The sequence below is a fragment of the Cuculus canorus genome, chromosome 8, assembly GCF_017976375.1.
Source record: "Cuculus canorus isolate bCucCan1 chromosome 8, bCucCan1.pri, whole genome shotgun sequence".
Taxonomy (NCBI): Eukaryota; Metazoa; Chordata; class Aves; order Cuculiformes; family Cuculidae; genus Cuculus; species Cuculus canorus.
The window spans coordinates 27,914,661-27,939,512 of record NC_071408.1 but is presented as its reverse complement, the minus strand read 5'-3'; the positions used below and the strand labels follow the sequence as shown (position 1 = coordinate 27,939,512).

The following is a 24,852-nucleotide window of genomic DNA, read 5'->3' as shown; positions in this document are numbered from 1 at the left end:
AGGGCATAGCTGACAGCTGGGCTGTTTACCGGCTCTCACGTTACAGGTCTAATTGCAGAGGAGGCAGGTCTGGTGGCAGCCACCCGTTCAAATCAGAATGCACAAAGCCTCCCTGTTAGATTTCACTGACCAATTTCATGCCTTCTGCTTCTCTCTCCTGGCGCTAATGAGTTCCCCTCATCATCTCCAGTTCTTCCTGATGGGCCTGAGAGTGCTGGCTTATGTCAAAGCCCAAAGGCAGCTGGTGCCTGCCTCTGAGATGAGGATGGTGGTTTTCCTTGCTGGAAAGGAGTGTGCTGGGCATTCAGGTACCTTTCTGCGGGGCATAGTACCTTGTAGCCTCCTGTCCCGTGCTCTCAGCAGAGAATGGTGCTCAGCCAATGTGTGTGGTAGGTTAGGGAAAGAACCACCTTCTCCCAGGGGTGCCATCTGCTGCTTTGAGCTGGCCTTGGATGGTTTCAATATTGATGCCCATCCTTGGAGGTCTTCTAGAAAGCTCTCCCTTGTGTAGAGCACCAGATGGAGTGCGCTGTTGGCAGCTATGGGACATATGCTGCGTTGCCTACCTCTACGTGGTGTCCTGTATGCAGGTAGGAACTGCTGTGGTGCCACGGCTGGTCCCCTCCCAGGCTGGGGACGAAGGGTGAGAAAGCCAGCAGCCACATTTTTCTAGAATATTCTTCTGACTTCCAGCAGCTTGCAGCATGACTTTCAGCATCAGCTTTGCCTTCATCCTCTGAGTAACTTAGCGTGGTTGTTAGTCTTTGCCATTTCACCACTCGCCCTCTCCCTGAGGTGCAGAGCAGCAGCGGCTCCGGCGCGTGTCCCCGGCGCCTCTGCTGGAAACCTCCCCAGGGGCTCCCTGCAGGAGGAGCGACGCTCTGGAGCGGTGTTGCTGGGCGATGGACCCCTCTCCAGAGAGCTCACTGGTGAAAGCGGACAGCACTGCAGGGTAGACGGAGCATGAGGGGTGCAGATGAGGTGCTGGGATGATGGTGGTGGTGGAAAAGCTGTCCATGTGGCTGGAAAAGTGACCCGGCCTGGGAAGGGGTCTTGTGACTTGTGTCCTCACCGTTCCTCTAATGCAGTGGTAGTTACATCTCCCCAGCATGAGTGTCGAGGGGAGCGGCTGTGATAATCCTCCCTCTTTGCCATCATTAGGATGCAGCAGCCATTTTTTTGGCTTAGACAAGGCTATAGAGTCTCTCCTGCTGGGGCTGCATGCGGGATGCTTGCACCTCAGCCTTGCGTGGGGCTCTGCCTGGTCGCTTGCTCCTCTCCCTTCAATTGGGTGATCCCATGAAAGCACTGGGGTCTGCTTCCTTGGAGGCATTGGCAGGATCAAGCCGTAGCCAGCAGCGCCAGGCAGGAGGATGAGCCTGCAGCTGCTTCCCAGCAGGCAGGCTTTGTAAGCCAGCCCCCGCTCTGCTGCCCTGCCGTGTTCCCCATCACCCACGGCACCGTATGAGGCTCACCCCACGTGCACGTCCCTCTGGGGACTCGTTTCAGTGTGCCTGGAGTGTGCGCAGCGCCACGCGTTCCCTGCGCAGCTCCCCACCATGAGACCGTGAAGCAGCAACCCTGAAGCAGAGGTGAACGCCTGGGGAACCTGTGGGTTGGAAACTCAGCGCTGGAGGTCAGGTCCATCCTCCACACGTGGTGAGGTCCGTGGTTTGCAAACCTTGTACTGGGTTAGAGGTTAGGGCTCCTGGGGCGTGTGTACAGATTGAGCCTCGTAACATATAATGCAAAGGAATTTCTCCCCCAAAATTTTCTAGAAGGAAGACTATTCAACATAGAAGAAATAAATTAAGTAGGGAATGCATGGGCGTGTAAACCAAGAGGGTGAGAGGAGGTGGGAACGGGCCCTAGGGTGAGGGGCAGGTGCAGGGGACCGCTGCCAGCCTTTGCATCTCATCAGAGTGCCCAGCAAGCAGAAAAGGAGAAGAGTGGGATGTCACCGACACTGGGAATCTCAGGTGAGATTTTTTTTTGGAAAGAAAATAAGCAGCAAGCTCTGCTGAGAGGAAATAAGAGGCTGAGCCGGTAATGGAGGAGACGGTTGGGAGCTCCAGCCCTGCTGCAGGATGACTCAGTCTTCAGCAAGAGAGCAGAGGTAGGAGCCAGGTTCCTACCCCGAGGAGTGGTTGAACTTTTAGCACATCTGCAGGTACTGCTTGGTAGTGAAGTAAATTGGTGCTTTGATGGGGGACGCGGCAGCGCTTACCACTGCTGCAGCAGCGAAGTGAGGCCTCAGGCAAGAGTCCAAGGTAACAGAACAGAGCGAGGTTTCAGCGCTAGTTCCCCGTGGCCACTCTGTTGGGACGCATTTCTCTCTCTCCGTGTCCTGCTTATCGAGAGTTAACCTTTTCTGTGCTGGGATACGTCTGTTAATGGGACAGACGCCTGTCTCTCTGCAGCCCATGCCGGCTGGCTCTGTCTCCTATGACACACGTCATAACCTCTTTCTTTCTTAAGAAAAAAGGTTATCCTCATTTCCCTCTACTACAAAGTCTTGAACAGAGGGGTTTCAAATGATGGCTCAGGCAATACCGTCTCTGTAAGGTTCCTGCCATTTTGTCCTGCTCTTTGGTCTTGTGCTGGGAAGCAGCGGGAGGCACAAGCGCTTGCTTGGGAAGCTGTTCCTGTGCCCCAGGCTGCCAGCTCTGCATGCTTAAAAATAGGGTTCAAATCCTCTCCTTGGTACAAAAGCCACACAAGAATTTCGTAGAGCTTTTTAGGGGGGAGGAGGAAGAGGATATTTGAAACCTGGAGCCAGTATGGGGACACAAAAAATTCTCTGCACCTGCTGGAGTCATCCTCCAGTTTGATAGTGGGGTGCGACGGGTGCCTGATAGCCTGACAAATGCCCTTGCTTTTCCTTGTTCCTGGTGTATGCAGTCAGCGATTTGAAATGAAACACACCGTACCAGGCAGAAAACCTTGCTGCTTGAAGGTGAAGTTCAGGCAAGGCGTAGTTCTGTCCCACTCCATGTGTGAGGGCATCGCTGGCTACCAGTTACACCCACGCAGGATAAGTAACTAATTAATGTTGGCCTTAAGATCTATACGATACTCCTTTGCAAATAAAGCCTTGCAGCCTGCATGAGGGTGTTTGCTTGGATCTGAGCTCTGCAAAGCAGTAACTGGAGTTCCCAAATCTGTTGGAGCAGGTAAGTGATATCCTCCTCCAAACGGAGAGATGGAATGAGCAGCCCCAGACTGTTGCAGGAGGTGGTGGCAGAGGCAGGGTTAGATGCCACCTCTCCTGGCTCCGCTGTAATTGACCGTGTTTGGGAATTCTTCAAAGGGACTCCGTGGAGGGATTAATACCTGAGGTTAGTGGCTGTGGGTTTCCAGGCCTCTGTATAACATGACAGATGAAGATATCTGCAGCAGCTTTTGCATTCCTTGGGCTCTTGGACACAAGCTTTGAACCACACGTACTTTCTGAGAGTTGATGCGTTCACAGCATCTTTTTGGGAGTGAGTGCGGGTGAAAAGCAGGAGTGCCAGTGTGCCCTGTCCCTTACAGCCCTTGTGCTGCAGAGGGGTCCTGTGCCCACCGCAATGACGGTACATCAGCAAGCAGGTGGGTTTGGCAAGAGTGAAGGTGAGGACGGGAGATGACTAAGGAAAAGAAATTTCTAGAGTGCTATGTGAGAGGAATCATAGAATGGTTTGGGTTGAAAGGGACCACGAAGGTCCTCCAGTCCAACTCCCCTGCAGTGAACAGGTACGTCTTCAACTCAATCCGGTTGCTTAGAGCCCCATCCAACGTGACCTTGAATGTCTCCAGAGATGGGCCATCTGCCACCTCTCTGGGCAACCTGTGCCAGGGTTTTACCACTTACAGCATAAAAGGTTTCTTCCTAATATCCCGTCTAAACCTCACTTTTTAGTTTAAAACCATTACCTGTTGTCCTGTTGCTGCAGGCATTGCTAAGGTTTTAGGAGAGGAAGAATGCTTTGCAGGTCCTTGCCGACTGCCAGATTGCTCTTGCTTTGCCCGAAGCCCAAGGAGGGAGGCCAGCTGAGGCAGGCTGACATGGGGAGGGTGCTGGCTTTGCAGAGCAGTGGCTGGCGGGCAGCTGGGGCACTGGGCTCTGTGCTGGTGAGCCTGCCCCGTGCGCCTTCCCCTGCCAGGACCGGCCACCGTTGTGCTGCTCACCTGCTCTAGGATGCTTCCCTCTCTCTTCCAGGCTCTCCATCAGCTGTATTACGACCCAAACATTGAGAACAAGAACTTGGCTCAGAAATGGCTGATGCAGGCACAGGTCTCCCCCCAGGCATGGCACTTCAGCTGGCTGCTTCTGAACATGGACAAGGTGCCCGAGATCCAGTACTTTGGTGCCAGCGCTCTGCACATTAAAATTTCCCGTTACTGGAATGACATCCCGGCTGACCAGTACGAGAGTCTCAAGACACAACTCTTTACCCACATCACCCGCTTTGCCAGCGGCTCCAAGATCGTGCTGACCCGGCTGTGCGTGGCGCTGGCCTCCCTGGCCCTCAGCATGATGCCGGAGGCTTGGCCCTGCGCTGTGGCAGACATGGTGCGCATGTTCCAAGCGGAGGACTCCAACGTGGACGGGCGAGCACGGTGCCTGGCGTTGCTGGAGCTGCTGACGGTGCTGCCTGAGGAGTTTCAGACCAGCCGCCTACCGCAGTACCGCAAGGGCCAGGTGCGCAGCGTCCTGGCGCAGGAGTGTGGCTCTGTCTTCCCTTTGCTGGAGCAGCTGCTGCAGCAGCAGGACTCCCCGAGTTTCATCAAGCAGAAGGTGTTGAAGTGCTTCTCCAGCTGGGTGCAGCTGGAGATCCCGCTGATGGACTGCGAGAACCTGATCCAGGCAGCTTTCACTTCTCTGCGAGACCCTGAACTCTTCGACACAGCAGTGGAGGCTGTTGTCAATGCCATTTCCCAGCCCGACGCCCAGAGGTAAGGGCAGCCTCTTGATGCGCTGCAGGCTGGTGCCTGTGGGCATTGATGGAGGAATGGGGTGGGAAGGAAAAACCTCAGTTTTTTTTCTAGCTACCATTGGCCCTGGAGGTGATGATGACAGGCTTTGGAAGTGGGAGATGTTAAAAGCAGACAGAGGCTTCTGGTTTCGGATGGTTGGTCCTGGAAGGCTTTGCATTGTGGTTGACTTGTGGGGGCCATGTTAGTCTTGAGCTGCTGCAGCCCATCTCCACCCTCCTGCTCCCAGGGAGAGGAGGATGCTCCCTTCTGGCTCCTCGCGTGAGACCCTGTAGCGCCTGACCAGAGAGCAGCTGCTCAGCTCCGCAGTTCAGAGACCCTCCTCTGCCTCATGCTGCTGGTCCACCCAGGGAGCTGATGCGAAGCGGAGATAATAAAACCAGACCTGTCAGTCTTCTCCCTCCTCCTAGCTCCAGCAGCTCATGCCAACTGAGGACTCATCCTTTGTTTGTGGCCATGGCTGTCCCAGGAGCAGCTGAGCTGGTGACTGGGGCAGCTCCTGCTGGGGCGGTGCTGTAGAGCTCTGAGCTCATCTGCTTGGCTGTGATGTCTGAGCTGCTCTCAGCTCTCGGACCGATGCCTTCAGAAAGGAAAGTACATCTCCGGTTCCGTGGCCACATCCCCTCCTGGCTGCTTAGCAACCTTCCCCCGAAGAGGAGGGTTTCCTTGAAGGCTGAGCTGAGCTGCTGCTGCTGTGCATCCCTGTGCATCGCTGTGCATCGCGCAGGCTCCAACCCTCTGCAGTGGCGCGGATGCTGCTGCCACTGCGGTTGTGAGCTCTGGTCCTCCTCCTCCTCCTCTTGGCTTCAGAGTAGGGGCAGCCAATGTGGTCCTCAGCTCGAGAGGACTCCGGCTCCTTGATGACAAGGGGGTCGCGTCGGGGGACTGCAAGTCCCGGTGTGCAAAGGAAACCAGCAGGATTTTGATGCATTGTCAGGTGTGGGAAAAGGTTGCTTTATTTGCTGGAGTTCAGAAGGTGACCACAAGCAGCTTTTCCTCATATCAGGCCATGGCTGTGTGCCAACCCCAGCTCTTGTAGCAGGATTGGTACAAAAAACGACAAGGTGAGAGAAGGCGACTTGCAGTTCTGAAATGTTGGACTCGCTGCCTTCGTCCTTTCCATTTCCCTTCAGTCTCAGGAGTCCCTTGGCTGTGATTCCCCATCTGTGTGCAGGAGCCTGGCCCTGCAGTGTTGTTCTTCAGTTGCATTAAAAGTCCAAGCTTTCTGTTGAGCTTTCAGAGTCACTTTAAGAGAGGAGCATGGCTGACAGCAGAGTTTCCCCTTTGCCTCCATGTTGCTGTGCCGTGCGTTTTCTAACCCCATTGGATCCTGCCACACTGGTGGCTCCCTTACAGCATCATCGGCATTTGGTATCCATCCTTCTCCTTGGAGGTATGATCAGCCACCTCAGAGCACCCTCCATGTCCATAGGCATGCGGACAGTGGCCAGGACAGAGCAGGCAGCTGGCCTGAAAGGCTGCCCAGTGTGTGTGAGCCTGGCGCTGCCTCTGCTCCTGGGATGCGGGACATTGTCACAAGGACAGCAGTGGCATTGTCACAGGGACACCCTGCCAGGCAGCGTGTGGTGTCAGCTGCTCCAGGGAGGAGCAGAACTGTGCTCGGTGCTGTGATCCAGGATAGCTCCAGGAGCAGGGTAGCTCACAGAGCTGTCACTTCCTAGCCCTGGTGGACTCTCTCTTCCCTTTTGTTCCTTGTGTCCTCCATCCTGCATCTCTCCTCCTGCTTCGCCTGGTGCTGACTGTCCCGCCCCTCTGGCTTTGTTGCTCATCTGCAGCAGATCCAGCTCTTCCCCAAGCCCCCAGGGAGTCTCCTGACCTTTCTGCATCTTCTCTAAACACTCTGGGAGATCCCTGCTGCTTCTCAGCCTCTCTTCCTTCACGGTCTCTTGCCTTTGTTTCTGCAGGAGCCTGGCTCCCCGCTGCCCTTGCCAGCAGATTCAGAGCATCCTTGGAATTGGGCTGCCAACATGGTGCTCTCCAGGGCATCATTCTGTGAGAGGGTTAATCTCAGGGCTCCCCACCTTCCCACAGGTTCCCCTGGGTGTTATGGACCCTGTGTCTTTCCTCCTCACCCCCTCCCAGTTGGGGTCATTGACATTGCAGTGGAGGTGATCATACAGGTGTGCTTCTACCTTCAGCAGAAAGCTCAGTGGCTCCTGAGCTTTTCTGCCACTGGGGGTTAGATATCCTGTGGGTCATCTTCACAGGGGAGCACCACCATGCAAGGCATCCCAAGGCTCCTCAGCGCGGGGGCAGTTAGCTGCCACCTAAGTCCAGGTGGAGAAGGGCAGGTGGGACCTCAAGGGCAAGGGTCACCCTCAGGGCAAGTCACTTGTGCTGGCAGCTTCCCTGCCTGCGTGCAGCAGTAGGCAGCTTTCCTGCCTCCGAGGTGTTACTGGAGGTGACGCAGCAGAGGTTCAGAGGTGCGAAGCATTTGATTTTCTTGCTTGCTGGGCAGCTGGGAGCTCTTTGCACCCAGAGAAGGAGGTGTACTGGGCACTGCTGGAGTCTGGATACGGCTCCTCTGTTAGGCTGTGGTGTCCTGAGAAGAAACCTTGGAGGCCTGGCTCAGTGCACACTTCTGCTCTTGAGGGTGATGGGAAGCTCCTGATTTGCAGGAGGGGCAGGAGCAGAGATATTGTTGCATCTCATTTGCAGAGAAGGCTTGGGCTGGATTTTCAGTCTCGTTTGAGGATTATCCTTTGGCTAAGCAGGTCAGAGATTGACAGCACGTGCTGCAGGAGAAAGAGCTGGCATGCAGCACTTGGCCATGCTCCTGCAGCCCGGTGGGTGGTGTTGGAGCAGGGAGAGGGACCTCCAAGTGGTGTATGCCCATGGTGGGAGTTGCAGTGCTTGGGGTTCGGACACTGAGCCTGATACTGTTTTCTGAAAACAGCAGGGGGTTGCTGCAGTGGTGGATCTGGTGGGATTGCAAATGTCCAGGTGGGATCACATAGGTGTCCAACCCATCCTTTCCTGGTCTTGGCATCTGGTGCTGAATTCCTGAAGAGAAATTTCACTAGAAGAGTTTTCCAAGAGCTTTGTTAGAAACAGGATTTTAATACATTGAGTTTACTCGTCAGGACATAGCTCAGATTTTGGATCAGGAAGGATGAGATTGTCTTTTGTGAGCTGCCCATATCTCCTCTGTGCAGGTTGTCCCTGCATTGTGGTGTGGTTTGGGGAGGGTTATGGGAAGAGCAGAAGGAGGTGTTGGTCCTGGAGAGGGAGGTGTGGATGCTGCAGTTCACTGAGCTTTGAGAAGGGGCTGGACAAACTCCAAAGAAAAAGTTGCTCAGCTGCTAAATACCAAGACAGCAAATCTTGCTCAGGAAGGCTAAGTCACCGTGTGGCTGCCACGTTCACAGGCTCTTTCACTTGTGTTCCCAGTCATCGGCTGCTGTAGACAGGCTGCTCGTGGTCCACTCAACCTTTTTTAGGAGTCTTCACTGACATGAGATGAGTTGCAGCATGGAAGCACACCCAGGTGGTTATCTGTGTTGGCTGTGCTGGGAGTCTAGAGGACTAGCTTAGGTCTAGATGTCTGCACTGTGAGTATTTCAAGGCAACGAGAGGAAGGAGGATCCTTGTCATGAACTCTTACTCCTAAAGTTGCAAAACATCCCTAAGGTAGTGTGAGCTCAGTGCTCCGGAGGAAGGATGGGTTTGCCCTATGCTGGAGCAATGGAAGCTTTTTTCAGCTCTCTTGGGCTGACCATGACTGCAACATTGGTTCTGTGGGAGAGAAGCTGGTGAATTCGCAAATTCTCCATTGTCACAGTGCACCCACACTGCCACAGGTATCACTTGCAGGACTCAGAGGCTTGCAGGTATCAGAGGCTTGAAGATGGTTTACGTGCAAATACCTGTCTCTTTCGCTGGCTGATTTCCTCTGGGGGAGAGGGGCAAGGGGCAGCCGGGGCGGAAACTCCCTCTTCCCTCTGTTTTCTTCCACTGAACCAGACCTAGAAGCTGCCACCACCAGCATGGTTCTCTCCCTGTGCTGATGGCACCTCCATTTGCCACAGCAGGAGCTGGGCAGCCGTGCTGCTCTGAGGTGGATGTGCAGCTGTCCTAGTGTCAGTGCTCACTCATATCTGTCCCCAGCGATGGGCACAGGAAAGCTGCCGTTGTGTGTATCTCCCACTGCGAGCATCCTTGGCCCCGCACTTGCATGTGGCAGGACGGACAGGAGTAGCTGCAGCTCTAGATAATGTGCCTTGGTGGGCAGGGAAATGGCAGGCTGCTCATCAGCCTCCAGCACGGCCTCTCTCCGGGGGCCCTGGGCTGCATTTCACCTTGGCTGCCTCCTTCTCGTTGCCTTGGTTACCACCACTTACAGGCAGCGGCGTGGAGGGGAGGCTGATGTGCTTGATGTGATGTGGGAGAGCTGTGCTGCGCAAAGCCGTGGCAGCCTGGAAGGCTTGGGGGCCACAGGGATGTGCCTTGCGCCAGCATCTTTCCAGGATGAGAGTCCCCAGGGGTGGCTGCTTGCTTCATCCCAGCCAGAGAGCACAATCCAGATGTGCCCATGCTGGAGGGTTGTGTGGCTCCCAGTGGCAGCTTTGGCTGCTCTCACACAGAGCACAGAAACGTGGGCCCTAAGCGCAGTGAAAAGGGCGCACGGGTCTGCCCTCATTGCCCTTCTCCTGGTCTCTATCGGTGCTTCATGCGGGTGCAGGTCACTTGGAGCTGGTCATGGCAGTGACTGGTGCTGGTCGGGGGGTGCTGGCAGCCCTGCCGGCAGGTTCAGGCAGGCAGAGGCAGATGCCCCCACCGTGGCGCAACGTGGGGCTTGTGCAGAGCTTATGGCTTGTGACTTGGCTCTTCTCTTTGCTCACAGAGACTCTGCTGTGGGAGCACTCAGGGCTTCATCCTTTGTCCTGAAATTGCAGACTGGGAGTAGAGTCCCGCTAAGCAGTAAAGGCTTCTGGATGCATCCCATTGCACAAAGCAGCCTTCCAGTAGGGAAAACTGGGTTGGAGCCCTGGGAGAGCATTAGGAGGGATGGATACCGTGGTAGCCAGTGCTGGTGAGGCAATGCTGGCACTGATTCAGGCTGTGCTTGCAGGTACGTGAACACTCTCCTGAAGCTCATCCCCCCTGTGCTGGGGCTCCAAGAGCAGCTGCGGCAGGCGGTCCAGAGCGGGGACATGGAGACATCCCATGGGATCTGCCGCATTGCTGTGGCCTTGGGGGAGAACCACTCCCGGTGAGTGCTGGGGATGGTCCCCAGGAGAGGGAATGAGCATGGAGCAGCCCACTTTTCCCCACATATTGCTTTGTGCAGGGCCTGTTCTGCGCCCAGTGATGTGTGTCAGGACAGAGGAGCCAGGCTTGCAGCGGCGGTGCCACCCTGACCATGCTCTCTGCTCCCCAGGGCCCTCCTGGACCAGGTAGAGCACTGGCAGAGCTTCCTGGCCCTTGTCAACATGATCATGTTCTGCACCGGCATCCCTGGGCACTATCCCGTCAATGAAACCACCAGCTCCTTGACGCTCACCTTCTGGTACACGCTGCAGGTCAGTAGCCATCGTGAGGCCACCTGCGTGGATCCTGTGCTCCAGGCAGGGCTGGAGGCACCAGTGCACAGGGACTGGGGGTCTGGCCTGGCTGCATTTGGTCTCCAGGGATTTCTGATGCCCCTGCTCCTTGCCCTGCACTCACAGCTGTTGCAGGGCACCTATCTTAGAAATGCTGACTTCGTGGCTTGATTTTTTCCATCCCCAGTCTTGCTTGGAAGCCTGAGCCAGCCTTTAAGGGCCTCATTAACATAACTAATTAAAACTTCATGCTAATTTTTTTTTTCTTTTCCCCAGCAGCAGACCTGGTTGGTTGTTTAGCTCCTCACTGTGCGGCTGCACCGGCTGCAGGCAGGGAGGAGAGTGCATGCCAGCAGGCTGCGGGCTTGATCCTCCTGCCAGGCTGGAGGTCATGGTCTCTTGGCGGAGGAAAGAGAGGACTAGGGGCTGCTAGTGTCTGCACAGCATGGGGTCCCTCTCCCAGGGACAGTGTTCCATGTTCCAACAGAGCAGCCCTGCCACATCATGCTCTATTTTTAGTCCCTGTTCATCCCCACAGCTCCGTTCCTCCGCAATCTGATGCAGCGTGGCTGAGTGTGGGCAGGGAGGAGGGTGATGTTGGTGCCGGCAGCTCCTGTGCTGCGCAAGGCTGGGCCGAGGCTCCCACCTCCTCTTGCTGCTTCTCTGAATGGGTCTGAGGATACGGGTGCAGGCAGGAGAGCGCTGTGCTCCCCAGGCACCCATCCCAGCCTGCCTTGCAGGGTTCCAGGGCGTGCGTGCTCCTGGTGCAGACATGCTCTCAAGGCTGAGACACAGCAAAGCAGGTCGACCCTGCTGTAACCGTGCTGTCCTCAAATGCCCAAGGGCCCACCTGGCTGCTGGAGCTCCTGGCATCTTGCCTTCAGATAACGCTGCTGCTGCAGAAGGGCTTGGCATCAGGTGGACCCAGAGGAGCTGGGAGTGCAGCCTCTGATGTGTGACAGATCCCAGCAGACCTGGGAGGTGCCCCTGAGCCCCCGTGCAGTGGCCACGCTGGCTCCATTTTCCTTCTCCTGCGACACCTGATGTGTTTTTCCTCCTGCCCCCAGGATGACATACTCTCCTTCGAGCCGGACAAGCAGGCAGTGTACCAGCAGGTCTACAGGCCTGTCTATTTCCAGCTGGTGGATGTATTGCTGCACAAAGCCCAGTTCCCCTCTGATGAGGAGTATGGCTTCTGGTCTTCGGATGAGAAGGAGCAGTTTCGGATATACAGGTACAGAACTGGGAAGTTTGCGCTTGCTCGGCAGGCAGGTGAAGATGCAGGCAGCATCCTGCATCCCTGGAGCCTGAGCACCCTCTGGAGACCCAAGGAGGGACACACAGGAGATCCCTTCCACCAAAAGCTGTTTCGGCTGTGATAGTGATGTGGAAAGGAGCTGGTGTTTTGGCATGGCACTGGTTGCCCTGCCTAGGGAGCCCTGAGAGCACTCCACCCTAGCCTGGGGCAGTGTCCTTGTGAGACAGTGCCTGCATCCTGCCTGGCAGCGGGAGGGGAATTAAATGTGTCTCCTGTGTGGAGTGTTCTGCAGAGGGTGGGGACAGCTTCAGAGGCCCTCTGTGTTCCCTGCAGGGTGGATATCTCTGACACGCTGATGTATGTGTACGAGATGCTGGGCGCTGAGCTCTTGAGCAGCCTGTATGACAAACTGGGACGTCTCCTGACCAACACGGAGCAGCCATCCACATGGCAGGTGAGCGAGGGGACCGGGGTGCCAGGCTGATGGCTGCCAGCCCCTTGGGGACCTGTCCTCACCGTGGGGCGTTAAAAGCAAAGGGAGGTGAGAGAAGCAAGGAGCATGACCACTTTGCCAGCACTCTGGGGTCTTCTGCGAGCAGGAAAGGTCATCTTCTACCTCCCTGTCCTTAGGGCTGCTCAGGGACCAGCCTCTTTGGCTGCTGCACAGGGCTGGGCTGAGCATTAAGGGTCACCATGTGGATCTGACAGTGCCTCTCCCACCTTGGCAGCACACGGAGGCCTTGCTCTACGGTTTCCAATCCATCGCTGAGACCATCGACGTGAACTACTCCGATGTGGTGCCGGGACTGATCGGCCTCATTCCCCGGATCAGCATCAGCAATGTGCAGCTCGCCGACACTGTCATGTTCACTATTGGTGAGGCCTTTGTTCGTGCGCAGGCTGGGCTGGGGAGGGGAAGGCCCTTTGAGACTGCTCCTACTTGACAGCAGTGAAAAGCAAAGCTGAGCATCCTGGGATACGGGCAGCAAGAACCTGTGGCACAGTCCTGCGGTCTGATCCCGTTTCTGTGTGCAGGGGCTCTGTCAGAATGGCTGGCTGATCACCCCGTCATGATTAACAACGTGCTGCCGCTGGTGCTCCAAGCCTTGGGCAACCCTGAACTCTCCATCTCCAGTGTCTCCACCCTGAAGAAGATCTGCCGGGAGTGCAAGTACGACCTGCCGCCCTATGCTGCCAACATTGTCGCCGTGTCACAGGTAGGAGCTCGATGCAGACAGACACGTGGTAGTGACCTGGGGTGTGCTCTGTGCACATGTAGATCATGCTACACATGAATCAGGGCAGGGGGATGAATTGCAGCTGCTCAGATGCCCCATCCCTGGAAACATTCGAGGTCAGGTTGGATGGATCTCTGAGCAACCTGACCCAGTGGAAGGTGTCCCTGCAGCTTCAGGGGGATTGGACTGAATGACCTGTAAAGGTCTCTTCCAACCCAAAGAATTCTGTGTTTCTGTAATTCTGATTCTTGCTTGGGATGAGGGACGTTTCTGTCCTGTTCCTAGGCCAGCAGACCCAGGTGGCAGGCTCTCCGTCCTGCTGTGAGTGCACAAATGAAAGGCAGTTGCAGACACGACTGCCAGGGGGCTGCTGGGATTGCACTCAGGCATCTGTCCTTTCCCTGGGGATTTGTTTGTCTTGTTCGGAGTGGCATCCTGCCAGTCCTGCACCCGCCAGGCAGCTGGTGCTGCTGCTGAGTGTCTTGGATGGCATCCTGGTGTTCAAGCCTGCCTGTGGAGACCAAGCCGGTCCCTGCAGTGACAGGGCAGGTTGTCCCATGGTCTTTCTTGACTATCAAGGTTTGGGGCAGGTGGGACTTGGGAGTCCTGAAGCACTAGGAGGAGGACCAGGCTTGGGGGAGCTGCCAGGATGTGCGTGGCAGCAGAGAGAGGCCAGTGGAGGTGTTGAGTCTCTGCTCTTGGTCTTGGAGAGATCATCACTGGAGTAAGGAAGCCCTGGCTGAGGTTGTCTCCTCAGGCCATCCAGCTGCAAGAGCCCATCAGAGTCAGGGGCTCCCCTTGCTGGGTAGCTGAGGGGGCTGATGGGGAGAACAACTTACTAAGGGACGAGAATTTTGTTCCCTGTGTGTGGCAGGTTCTGGGGAATGCATGCTGCTTATCTGTGCCCGTGCTCATTTCGGTTGTCTTGACCTCCTGTGTCAGTCCTGCCTCCTGGAAGGGAAGGGGTTTTCTGCAGCACTCACCCATCTCTTTCTCTCTCTCTTTGGCAGGAGGTGTTGATGAAACAGATTCACAAGGTAAGAGGGGCTGCTCACACCCTCTGGCTCATTCTGCTTGCCCCACTCTGTACGCCTTTGTTGTACTCAGCTGAAGACATGAGGGATGCGATCGCGAGTTGGGCCGTCCCCGGGGGAGAGCTCCACACTGCAGCCAGCTTGGGCAGGTCCAGCAGTACCCGCTGGCTGCCTCTCGCTGTGCTGCCAGGCTCCCAGCACACATGGGCTGGGCTTTCATGCTGGCGGATTATGGCCCTATAGAAAGGGAAGCCCCCAGGGAGATTTAACCCTAGCAGTTCCCAGTCCCTCCAAGCCTCAGGATGCTGAGATGGCTGGCATCTGGATGCTGGATGTCTTCAGGAGGAAAAAGAAGGGTGATAAGTGTGGGGACAGAGTTCAGGCTGTGCCTGCGACGAGGATGGGGTGGGACACTTGACCCAGCAGGGACTGAGACAGGCTGTGCAAAGGATGGTGTGCTGAGGTAGCGTGAGTGGTGCCAGCATGGAGATCTCCAAGCACCGGGTGGTCTTTCCATGGCAGGTTGCTGGGAGCAGGCCAGGTGCTGGTGGCAGAACGCCTGTTCCCTGGGTTCTGCCATGCTGGTAGGGAGCTGCTCCCCTTCTCTGCAGTGAAATGCACCTAAAGTGATGCAGATAGTGCAGCTCAGGAGCTGCAGCACACCAGACTTCTGGCTTTGGGGCTGAGCTGGCAGCTGTCTTAGCTAGCATGTATGTGTGGTAGGGCTGCAGGCCGAGCAGTGACCTGCCCCGTTGTGTCTCCTCTCTGTCCCAGACGAGCCAGTGCATGTGGCTGATGCAGGCTCTTGGTTTCCTGCTTTCTGCGCTGCAAGTGGAAGAGATCCTAAAGAACCTGCACTCCCTGATCACCCCCTACATCCAACAGCTGGAAAAGCTGGCTGATGAAACGGTGAGTGCCCTCATGCCACCTCCACCAGAAGTGGCTTCTGCTCCTGGCTGTAGCCCTGGGGCTGCTGTGTCGAAGCAACACTCTTGAACATGGGCTCAAGAGAGCGCAGTGCAGGGAACTGCTCTTTGCCTCTGCAGTCCTGGTTCCTCAGGATCCCAAAGGCATGACTGATGGAGCAGTGCAGTCCATGTCACACTTTGACTTTGTTTTCCCTGGCAGCCCAATCCCTCCAACAAGCTGGCCATCATCCACATCTTGGGCCTGCTCTCCAACCTCTTCACCACCCTAGACATCAGCCACCACGATGATGACCATGAAAGCACTGAGGTCAAGAAAGTGCCAGTGCAGCAAGGACCCAACCCAGTGAGTAGAACGGCAGCTCGATGCTCTTTGCTACAGCCTGGCCAAAGCCTTGCTATTCACTGTTGGTGCCAGAAGGAGAGGGGGATTAATGGGGAACGTAGTGTGTACCATGAAGAGAGTAGTGTTGATGCATTCCAGCTAAAACTCCTTCAGCTCATCCCTCTGCTTCTGAGGTGGGCAGAGGTGACCTGCAGGATCCCCCTTGGTTGAGCGCTGCTTTGGAAGACAGCCTGGGCTCTGCCTGCCAGTTTTGAGCTGTGCCAGGCTGCTTCAGCAGGGAAGAGAGGTCCTGGCAGTGGAGGGGAAGTAAGCAGTGATCCCTGAAGGTTTGAGTCCAGGCCATGCTTAGTTCTGAGTCTCCTCTCCCTGGTGCTGTGGGGCCCAGTTCTCTTCAGTCCCTCTTGTTTCTTACAGGTAGTGGTGGTTCTGCAGCAAGTCTTTCAGCTGATACAGAAGGTCCTCAGCAAGTGGCTGAATGATGCCCAGGTGGTGGAGGTAACCAGGCTCCCCCTGCGTACTGCCTGCAGCTCTGCCTGCTCTTGCTGACCTGAACTGGGGCCAGGAAAGGGCAGGCACTAGGTTACACCTTGTCAAAGGGATGTTTTTCTGGGTTGTCTGGACCCATGCTGCTTGCTGTCACCAGCACCGTATGGCCATTGTCTGTTTTATGCCCCGATCAGCTCTGCTCCTCTGCAGTTACAGAGGCCCTGTAGGGGAATCTCCCCTCAGCAGGGAGATGGGGTCTATCAAACCTGGGCTCCTTAGGAAGGGAGCTCTGCTTTGACCTGGATCTGTGTCATCTGGTGTTTTTCCAGTTTGCTCAGTCCAGTAATACCCATGTGTAGTGTCCCACCAGACACTCTTCCTCCTGGCCCTCGGAGAGCTTTTCTGCAGCAGTGGGAAGGGTGTTTCCCAGTGTCTGGGATCATCTTGTGCTGCAGGGCACCAGAACCAGGGCAGGTCTGAGCCCTCTCAGACTGGTCAGGCTGAGACCTCTCAGAGGTCAGGCCCTCAGCCTGGCTGTCCCCATCCCCATTGCCAGCTCTTCCCTCCCTTGGGACCCACCCGTCAAGCCCTGGTCCCGGTGGGAGAGGTCTCCTAATTCCCACTGCTCACACTGTCCTTCTCCCACAGTCTGTCTGTGCCATCTTTGAGAAGTCCGTGAAGACCCTCCTGGATGATTTTGCCCCCATGGTGCCTCAGCTGTGTGAGATGCTGGGGCAGATGTACAGCACCATCCCCCAGGCCTCTGCCATCGACCTCACCCGGCAGGTACGGGGCTGTGCTCAGGGCTGGGGCTGCCGCTCCTGGGAGAGGCTGGGGGCTCGCAGGGCCAGCAGCAGCTTCAGTCCTTCTCTCTCTCTTTTGTAGCTGGTTCACATCTTTGCCCACGAGCCTGCCCACTTCCCTCCCATCAAGGCCCTCTTCTTGCTTGTTACCTCAGTCACGCTGACCCTCTTCCAGCAAGGTACGTGGGATTAACTCTTCTTTGCACTGGGGCTGTTGTCAGGCTGTTGCATGCATGGAGTCTGGAGGCGTCTTACCAGGAATGGCTGTTTTCACTCCTGGCTAAGCTATTGGGGCCATCTCTGTTTCTTGGATTCATCCCAACCCCTGGAAGGTGGGTGCCTTCCCTGCAGGGCAGCAGAAGCAGGAAACCCCTGGGAAAGACTCTGGACTGCTGTGACAGCCCTGCTTCTGCAGCAGGGCTGGGCATCGCATGCTGCAAGGGACAAGCTGGAGCTCTAGTCCTGCTTGGCAGGGAGGCTGTGCTCCCTAGGAGATCCCAGGGCTCCTCTGGGGTCCAGCGCTGCTTGTAGTGACCAGGAAGCAAGCCCTCGCACAAGCAGGAGGATGTGTGTGTGAACATCTGGGAAACTACCCTGTCACAGTCACCGCTGGCAACCAAGTCACCACGGTGATGCTGAGGATGCTGGCATCCTTCCACAAGACAAAGGGTCCCTCTTTGGCTCACTACCCTACAAAAAACGAATGGGCTTAAAATAGGCCCCTCCACACCACGGCTTCCTTCAGCCTCTTGGTGACAGGGACAAATGTACCTTGGAACTGCTGATTCTGGTCCTTCAACACCTCTGTGTGTGGTTCCCAAGGGGCCTTGTCCTTTGCTGTCATCCAGGTGCTGGGTAAAGTGATGCTGTCCCCCAGTACAAAACTCAACTCTCTAGAGAGGTGGGGGAGGCCAGACCCTTGCTTCATCATCACACACGGTCCGAGCAAATCCTGCTGCGCTGAGATGCCACGGGGGTCAACGGCAAGCGAAGTGGGCTTGCCTGGAGATCAGGTCCCCATTTCTGCCAGCGGTGTGTGGATGCGTCTACACTGAAACCCTTCTGGCTCGGTGCCCAGGGAGGTGGTGATGCCTCCGGGCAGCAGCAGGCATGTCCGCAGGAGGAAAGGGGGGGACAGAGCCCGAGCTGTGCCAATGCTTGGACGTGAGCTTTGTTCAGGCAAGCGTCCGTCCAGCTCGCTGTGTGCACAGGACTATGTGCTCCCACCCACCCCGTGGGTCCTCTTTGATGGGTGGCCAGCCCTGAGCAGGGTGAGCCCCTTCTGCTGAGCCCACAGGTGGCAGGAGAGGGGGGACGCCTGACCCCACAGGCGCTGAGACGTATCTGTGCACATTCAGATGCCAAGGTAGGGTGAGTGGTGCTGACATGGAGGTCTCTGGGCACTGAGCTGCTCTCTCTCAGGAGGATGCTGGAGGAGACCTCCAGGAGGGTCCTGGACTCATGATCTCAGAGAGCATCTGGGAATGGGGCGGGAGGGTGACTGTCAGGGGCTACTGAGCAGCTGGTGCTGGTGACAAGCATGTGCACGCCTGAGCCTGCCCGGGCCTGTGAAGCGTTTGCTAGGTGTTGTCGTTTACTTGCAGTTATCTTCCAGGACCAAACGGTGCTCTGAAGACACCCGCTCAGTCCCCACAGTGCAAAAGCTCTAATTCTCCTTATGGAGATGGTGCCCAGCTAGCCCCTGCTCCTCCTCCTCTTCCTCCCCAAGGACACGAAGATCTCCTCCTTGGCTCTGCAGCACCCAGGTGCTAGCTGGAGACCCTGGGGCTTCAGACCCTTTTCTTTGCAGTTTCTTTCTGTTCTTGGGTTCTCCAAGTTTCATGATTTTTTGTATGTTTTGTTTCTTTAACTTGCTTCAAGCTGCTCATGTTGCCCATCCCCTTCCCCACACACCCCTCTTCCCTTACACTCCTGTTTTCACTTGTAAATTCTTTCTGTATCACATAACTATATGATGTTGAGTTGCTGTTTGTATGATTTTTCTCTTAAGTTACATCTTTATTATATTTTAGGGCCCAGGGATCATCCTGATATTGTTGATTCATTTATGCAACTCCTGGCACAGGTGTGTTTTAGTTTCTTATTCATTCACTTTCTGTTCTCTCTCTTTCTCTTTTTAATTCAATTTAAACCTATTTTTAGCTTTCTGTTGACAACGTTTTTTTCCTTTTAGTTGAATATCGAGTTTCTCCATCTGTTTCCGTGGAAGTTGAAAACAAAACATTCTCCTTTAGTTCTGGGTTTGCACCATCCCCAGGGCAGTGCCCTCCTCTGCAGGGCAGCCTCCAGCTGTCACTCCCTCGCCTTCTTGAAGCTGGCGCAAGGCGCTTGGGGCTGCTGCCACTGTCACCCTCGGGTGACAGGTAAATTAGACCATGAAGTGGATGTTTTCCAACCTGTTTACCTGCCCTGCAATGGGTCTCCTGAAACAGGGACAGGCTGAGCTGGCTGCCTTGCCCCTGGGCTGGCGAAAGGAAGCCCTTGCTGGGCTTTGGCTCTGAGCAACGTGGTTGTGATGGTGTCTGGACCTGCCAGGGTGCCACGCTGCCTCCGACCCCAGCAGCCTCTCGGGGTGGTGGCAGCTCCTGCGCCTGCAGCTTGGGAGAGCTCCCGTGCCGCTGGCTCTGCGGTGCGCGGGGACAGTTTGCATCGGCGTGGTGGGGGCCGCGGGCTGGCTCGTGGGGTTGGCACTCGTGTCCCTGCTTGGCGGGGGGCGGGCAGGGCCAGGACGATGCTGTGTGTGTATATACACCTGTGGGGAGCAGTGGGAGCCCGGCGTGTGCTCCTCAGCCTGCCGTGGCTCTTGAGGAAGAAGCCCTGATGTCTTTGATGCACTCGGTGCCCCCATCGGAGATGCATCCCCTGCACCTCCCCAGATTGATCTAGAGAGCACAGAGGGATCTGGACAGGCTGGATCGATGGGCTGTGACCAGCGGTGTGAGATTCAACAAGGCCAAGTGCTGGGTTCTGCACTTTGGTCACTACAACCCCATGCAGCGTTCCAGGCTTGTGGGAGAGTGGCTGGAAAGCTGTCTGGCAGAGCAGGACCTGGGGGTGTTGGTTGACAGTGGCTGAATATGAGCCAGCAGTGGCCCAGGTGGCCAAGAAGGCCAGCGGCATCCTGGCCTGTATCAGAAACAGCGGGACCAGCGGGACCAGGGAAGTGATTCTCCCCCTGTACTCAGCACTGGCGAGGCTGCACCTTGAATCCTGGGCTCAGTTTTGGGCTCCTCACTACAAGAAAGCCATTGAGGTGCTGCAGCACGTCCAGAGAAGGAAAACGAAGGTGGGGAAGGGGCTGGAGCACAAGTCTTACAAGGCATGGCTGAGGGAACTGGGATTGTTTATTCTGGATAAGAGGAGGCTGAGGGGAGACCTTTTCACTGCCTACAACCCCCTGAAAGGAGGTTGTAGTGACATGGGTGCTAGTCTCTTTTCCTAAGAAACAAGCTATAGGACAAGAGGAAATGGACTCAGGTTGCACCAGGGGTGATTTAAATTGGATAATAGGAAGTATGCCTTCACCAAAAGGGTTCTCAGGCACTGGAACAGCTGCCCAGGCAGGCAGTTGAGTCCCCATCCCTGGAGGTGTTTAGAAGATGGGTAGATAAGGTGCTCAGGGATATTGTTGAGTAGTGAACAGGTATGGATTGGCTCGATGATCTTACAGGTCTTTTCCAACCAAATTATTCTGATTCTAAGAGGGTGGATCTGTGGCAAGGAGAGGGCTAGGAGAGTTGCTTTCTGCTTTGTTTCTGTAATGGGGAGACCTCTAACCGTGTGTGCTGGCCTGGTGGCTGTGCAGGAACACCCACGCAGGCAGCTGCCATCGCTGTGGCCATCCTGCCCTTGCTGCCAGCCTGGGAAGGGTGCCTGGCGTGTCTGAGTGCTGAGCCATCAGCTCCCTCGACAGCTGCTCGGCCCACGCGTGGGTCTTGCAGGATGGAGCTGGTGAGGGGACTGTACCTCACCTCCCCAGACAGGGTTCTGTTCCTCATGGGTTTCACTTTGATGCCCAGATTCCTCTGAGACTTATTGCATCTTGTAATCCTGTTGCAGCATGTTCTTCCCTCTTTTTCATCTTAAAAGATGTAACATAATTGAGATTATCAGAAAGTGTTTGCAGCTTTTGCCAGTGCCGGTTTTGAGAGCTGTGACTTTTTAATGAGGGGACTGAACGTGATGGGAGGATGGTAACTGGGGTCTGTACGAGAGGTTCATGGAGGTTCATAGGTTCACTTAGTGCTGGCAAGACCTCTGCTCGAGCACTGTACCCATTTGGGGCACAACATTTCTGTAGATGGAGACCAGAGAGCACAGAGGAAAACATCTGGGAAGATGACCACCTTGTACACATGGTGAGAAGTAAAGGCTGATGAAGGAGCTGCATGAGTCTTGAAGTGTGTAAAAGGTAATGTCCCAGATGTAGGTAAAAATGCTTTTTCTGTTCTTCTCAAGTGGGACAAACAGTAACAGAAGGAAATAATGGAAAACGATTCAAGTCAGGCAGTAAGAGATCTTTCTAAGAGCACAGGGAAGCACTGGAAGGTCACTCGAGGAGCTGATGTTGCTTGGAGAGCTTGGAAGGACTCAGCAAGCCTTTTGCTTTTGGAGGGCAGGTAGAGGTGACCCTGAGAGGCTCTTCCAAGGCTGTTTATTGTTTCTTTGGAAAGCGCTGAGTTTCTCTTTGGTAAGTGCTGAATTTCTCTTTGGTTTGGGATCCTTCTCTGTTTCTGGACACCACACATTTGTGCTCTCTTGGAGAGAAAAGTGCAACTGTGCTGCACTCCACGGGGTGCGCTGTGAGAGCAAACACCACTCATCCTGGCTGCTGGGAAGCTGTTAAGTGCTGCCCATACGGGCAGGATCTGCAGGCAGTGCTGGGGCAGCCTCCTGGCGGCTGGCACAGTCTCCAGGGTGTTGATCTCCAGACAGCCTGCATCCTTTGGAGGTCCTGCTGCAGGAGCATCTCAGAGGCTCCTGCATCTGTGGCTGCTCTGTCTTGGATCACCTTGAGACGTCCAACATCGTGCTGCCAGCCCACCACCACTCACTCAAGACCTGATGTTTTCCTGGGTTTTTTATTCCAGCAATCCCGTGGAGACCAAAAGATCTCTTCCTCTCTCCTCACATGTGGGATTTGTTTCAAGGTTTCCTCCTCTTCCTTGGCCTGCCCTTCTTCCCAGGCTGATCTGGTGGGACCCTCTGAAACCCATCAAGAAATGGCCCTTGCCATCCCTGCTTGGCTTCTTGCTCTCAAGACTTCAAGAGTTGTCTGACGGCAGAGGTGGGTCCAGCCTGTCCTCTTCCAGAGCTGTGCTCTGTGATGAAGCTGTTGAGTCTTTGCATATCCAAGACATAGACACGGAATCATAGCATGGGTTGTGTTGCTGCTGCTGTGCCTGAAGTGAGCATCCCACCTGGAGGGCTGTGGGGCTCAGTGCTGCCCACGCGCCTGTGCCCAGGACTGCATAGCCATGGTGGCTGGGGTTTACGCCTGAGTCTGCATCAGCCAAACCAGGCACTGGTTTTTGGGAACATTCTCTTGTTCCCTAGCCAGCGCGTATCACTTGTGAGTGTGCTGCTGCTTGCACATAGGATTTTGGGGCTCTCCAGCCTGCTTCCACACAAGCACTGCAGGCACATCCACCCACCCCCAGCAGTGCTCCACGGACCTCAGGAGCACTGCAGTGACCTCCCTGACTGGGAGCCCTGGGGCAGACCGGGTAAGCAGGGCTTCACCAGGCTGAAAAGGCAGAACTGACCTTCTGCGATGGTACAGCCAGTGCCATCACCCACCTCCCTCCCTTCTTGGGCTGGTCCTGGCTGCATGCAGCAGACCTTGAGCTCTCCACCACACCTGCTCCAGAGTCAGAGCCTCACGGAGGATATGGGCTCAGCATCCCCTCTGCCAGCGGGCAGGGACTTGTTTGCTCTGCCCTGGCCCTGATGCCTGGCCAATCTCAGGTGACCTTTCCAAAGCTGGAGGCACTGCTCCACCTGATGTGTGGTCTGGGAAGAGGTGGTGGTGCTGGACACACAGGCTTGGCCTGTTTGTTCTGGAGAGCTGCAGGAACTGTTTGTGCAGCCCACCACTGTCCCCTGTCTGCTGGAGGACTGGTGTTCAGTGTCCCTTCCATGCCTGCCAGACACAGAAGAGCCTGCTCTGAAGACCTCTCTGGTGGCCTCCCAGCTGCCATGGAGAAGAACTCAGCGTTCTTTCTGTACTGGTCTGCAGGACAGCCCTCGCCAGAGAGCCAGTGCCTACCCCTGCAGTAGGTGCTCCAGCCAAGGACGGGGGGGGACACATTTGAAAGTGTTTAAAGATCTGTCCCCTTGTCAGAACGTTTGAGCAGAGCTGCTTTGGCCAGAGATGAGGAGGACAGGCTGGCAGTAAGAGGCCCCAGAGCTTGAGCAGGGTTCCTGGTGCTGGGAGAGAGCAGCTGGACCTACCTGATGCTGATTGCCAAGAGATGGAGCTCCACAAGGCCCCATCTCATGGGCATAAAAAGCATCTCTGTCTACATTATGTGCATGTCTGAGATAGTGCTTATACTCTGTGCTGCCTTGGTGGAGGTGTCCTACAGGAAGGAGCCTCCCAATATCTGCACGCTTTCTGCCATGGCTCTGATGGAGTGAGGAGCAGAAAAAGCAAATCTGCAGGAGAGCTTGCAGAGCTCTACCTGCTGTAGGCCTGGTTTGGCTACCCTGCAGGTAGGTGGCAACTTGAGCACGTTGGAAGACGCAACAAAGCTGGTGAGGGGGCTGGAGAACAAGTCTTACAAGGAGCGGCTGAGAGAGCTGGGGTTGTTTAGCCTGGAGAAGAGGAGGCTGAGGGGAGACCTTATTACTCTCTACAACTACCTGAAAGGAGGTTGTGGAGAGGAGGGAGCTGGGCTCTTCTCCCAAGTGACAGAGGACAGGACAAGAGGGAATGGCCTGAAGCTCCGTCAGGGGAGGTTCAGGTTGGATATCAGAAAAAAATTCTTCACAGTAAGAGTCATCGGGTACTGGAACAGGCTGCCCAGGGAGGTTGTCGAGTCACCTTCCCTGGAGGTGTTTAAGGAACGGGTGGATGAAGTGCTTAGGGACATGGTTTAGGGAGTGTTAGGAATGGTTGGACTCGATGATCCAATGGGTCCTTTCCAACATTGTGATTCTGTGTGATTCTGTGTGAAGACTCTTGTGCCAGCTGAACAGTCTTGCAGTGCGCAGGACTCGGGTCCTTGGACAAGCAGGGTAGAGGAACCTGCAGCTGGCTGGTATCAGGGGAGCCAGCCGCCCTCGAGGAGGGGGGAGTCCACACCAGGCCCTCGGTGGGGATGTTTTCTTATGGCTAAAAGTACAATATCCCGTGCAAGCTACGGGACCCACCGGACAGCAGCAGCCACGATGAGTGGGTGCGTTTTTAAACCTTTGCCCAGCCACTAACCAGCCTTCCGATGTTGGTGCTGGTGCATCAGGAGGGACAGTGCGCAGGCTGTATATACACACACAGGTGTAGTGTGGCCCCTGATTGCCCCCGTGAAGGTCTCTACTTGTATGTAGCAGGGAAACATGTCCCTGTGATTGTGCCATCTCTACCTGGTACTGCGATGCCTTCAGTGCCCAAACCTGAGTTCTTTTGCAACGTGTTGTACTAAAGGTCAGAAAGGAGATGGGGTAACACTGAAAGTTCTTCCTCAGCCTATTGGTCTCCAGCATATGTTCTCTGCACTGAGCAGATGGCCGTGGGCTTTCCGTGGAAAAGAAGGGGTGGGAAATAAGTCTGTTTTGCTCTAGTAGAGACTGTGGTTGTGGGCAGATGGCTGTGTGTCCTGGGTGCTACTGACTGAAAGCCATCCCTGGGAGCAGGCTCAGAGGGTGGTAGTGGCCCTGCGAGCAGCTTAGTTCCAGGGATGTCTGCCCTTGCCTCCTGCTCTCCAAGCTACAGGCACAGAACAGGGCCACTCCAGTGCTGTGGCTGCTGTCCCCAGTGTCACAATGAGAGCAGGCAGGAGGCATGGCTGCCATCCCCAGTGCTGGCTGGCAGTGGTGGGTGCAGTGGCATTGGTGGTCAAGGCACAGATGTGGCTGCCTGACACAGCAGGGCAGAGACCCTTCCCATGGAACGGCAAGCGCAGAGTGAAATATTTCCATCCAGGCACCGCCCAGTGCCAGCACTGGGGGGACTAAGCCATTGCACAGAGTGCCACAGCT

At 55.7% G+C, this 24,852-nt stretch overlaps 1 protein-coding gene across 7 annotated transcripts in view; it reads left to right on the top strand.

Annotated features, from left to right (window-relative positions):
- IPO13 (importin 13) overlaps nt 1-24,852 on the top strand; it is a 33,430-nt gene that overhangs the window by 5,801 nt on the left and 2,777 nt on the right. For 4 of the 7 annotated variants that reach the window (XM_054072834.1, XM_054072835.1, XM_054072838.1 and 1 more), the window contains 14 exons: nt 4,202-4,938; nt 10,070-10,210; nt 10,379-10,520; nt 11,609-11,775; nt 12,133-12,253; nt 12,528-12,675; nt 12,835-13,016; nt 14,048-14,074; nt 14,846-14,980; nt 15,200-15,343; nt 15,758-15,838; nt 16,478-16,615; nt 16,715-16,811; nt 18,666-18,718. In XM_054072834.1, coding sequence (XP_053928809.1) covers nt 4,202-4,938; nt 10,070-10,210; nt 10,379-10,520; nt 11,609-11,775; nt 12,133-12,253; nt 12,528-12,675; nt 12,835-13,016; nt 14,048-14,074; nt 14,846-14,980; nt 15,200-15,343; nt 15,758-15,838; nt 16,478-16,615; nt 16,715-16,811; nt 18,666-18,718 — 2,313 coding nt within the window. Of the gene's footprint in view, nt 1-1,215; nt 1,665-4,201; nt 4,939-10,069; nt 10,211-10,378; nt 10,521-11,608; nt 11,776-12,132; nt 12,254-12,527; nt 12,676-12,834; nt 13,017-14,047; nt 14,075-14,845; nt 14,981-15,199; nt 15,344-15,757; nt 15,839-16,477; nt 16,616-16,714; nt 16,812-18,665; nt 18,719-20,953; nt 23,377-24,852 lie in introns of those variants that run through there. The other 3 variants (XM_054072840.1, XM_054072839.1, XR_008450946.1) reach the window with 3 other exon arrangements.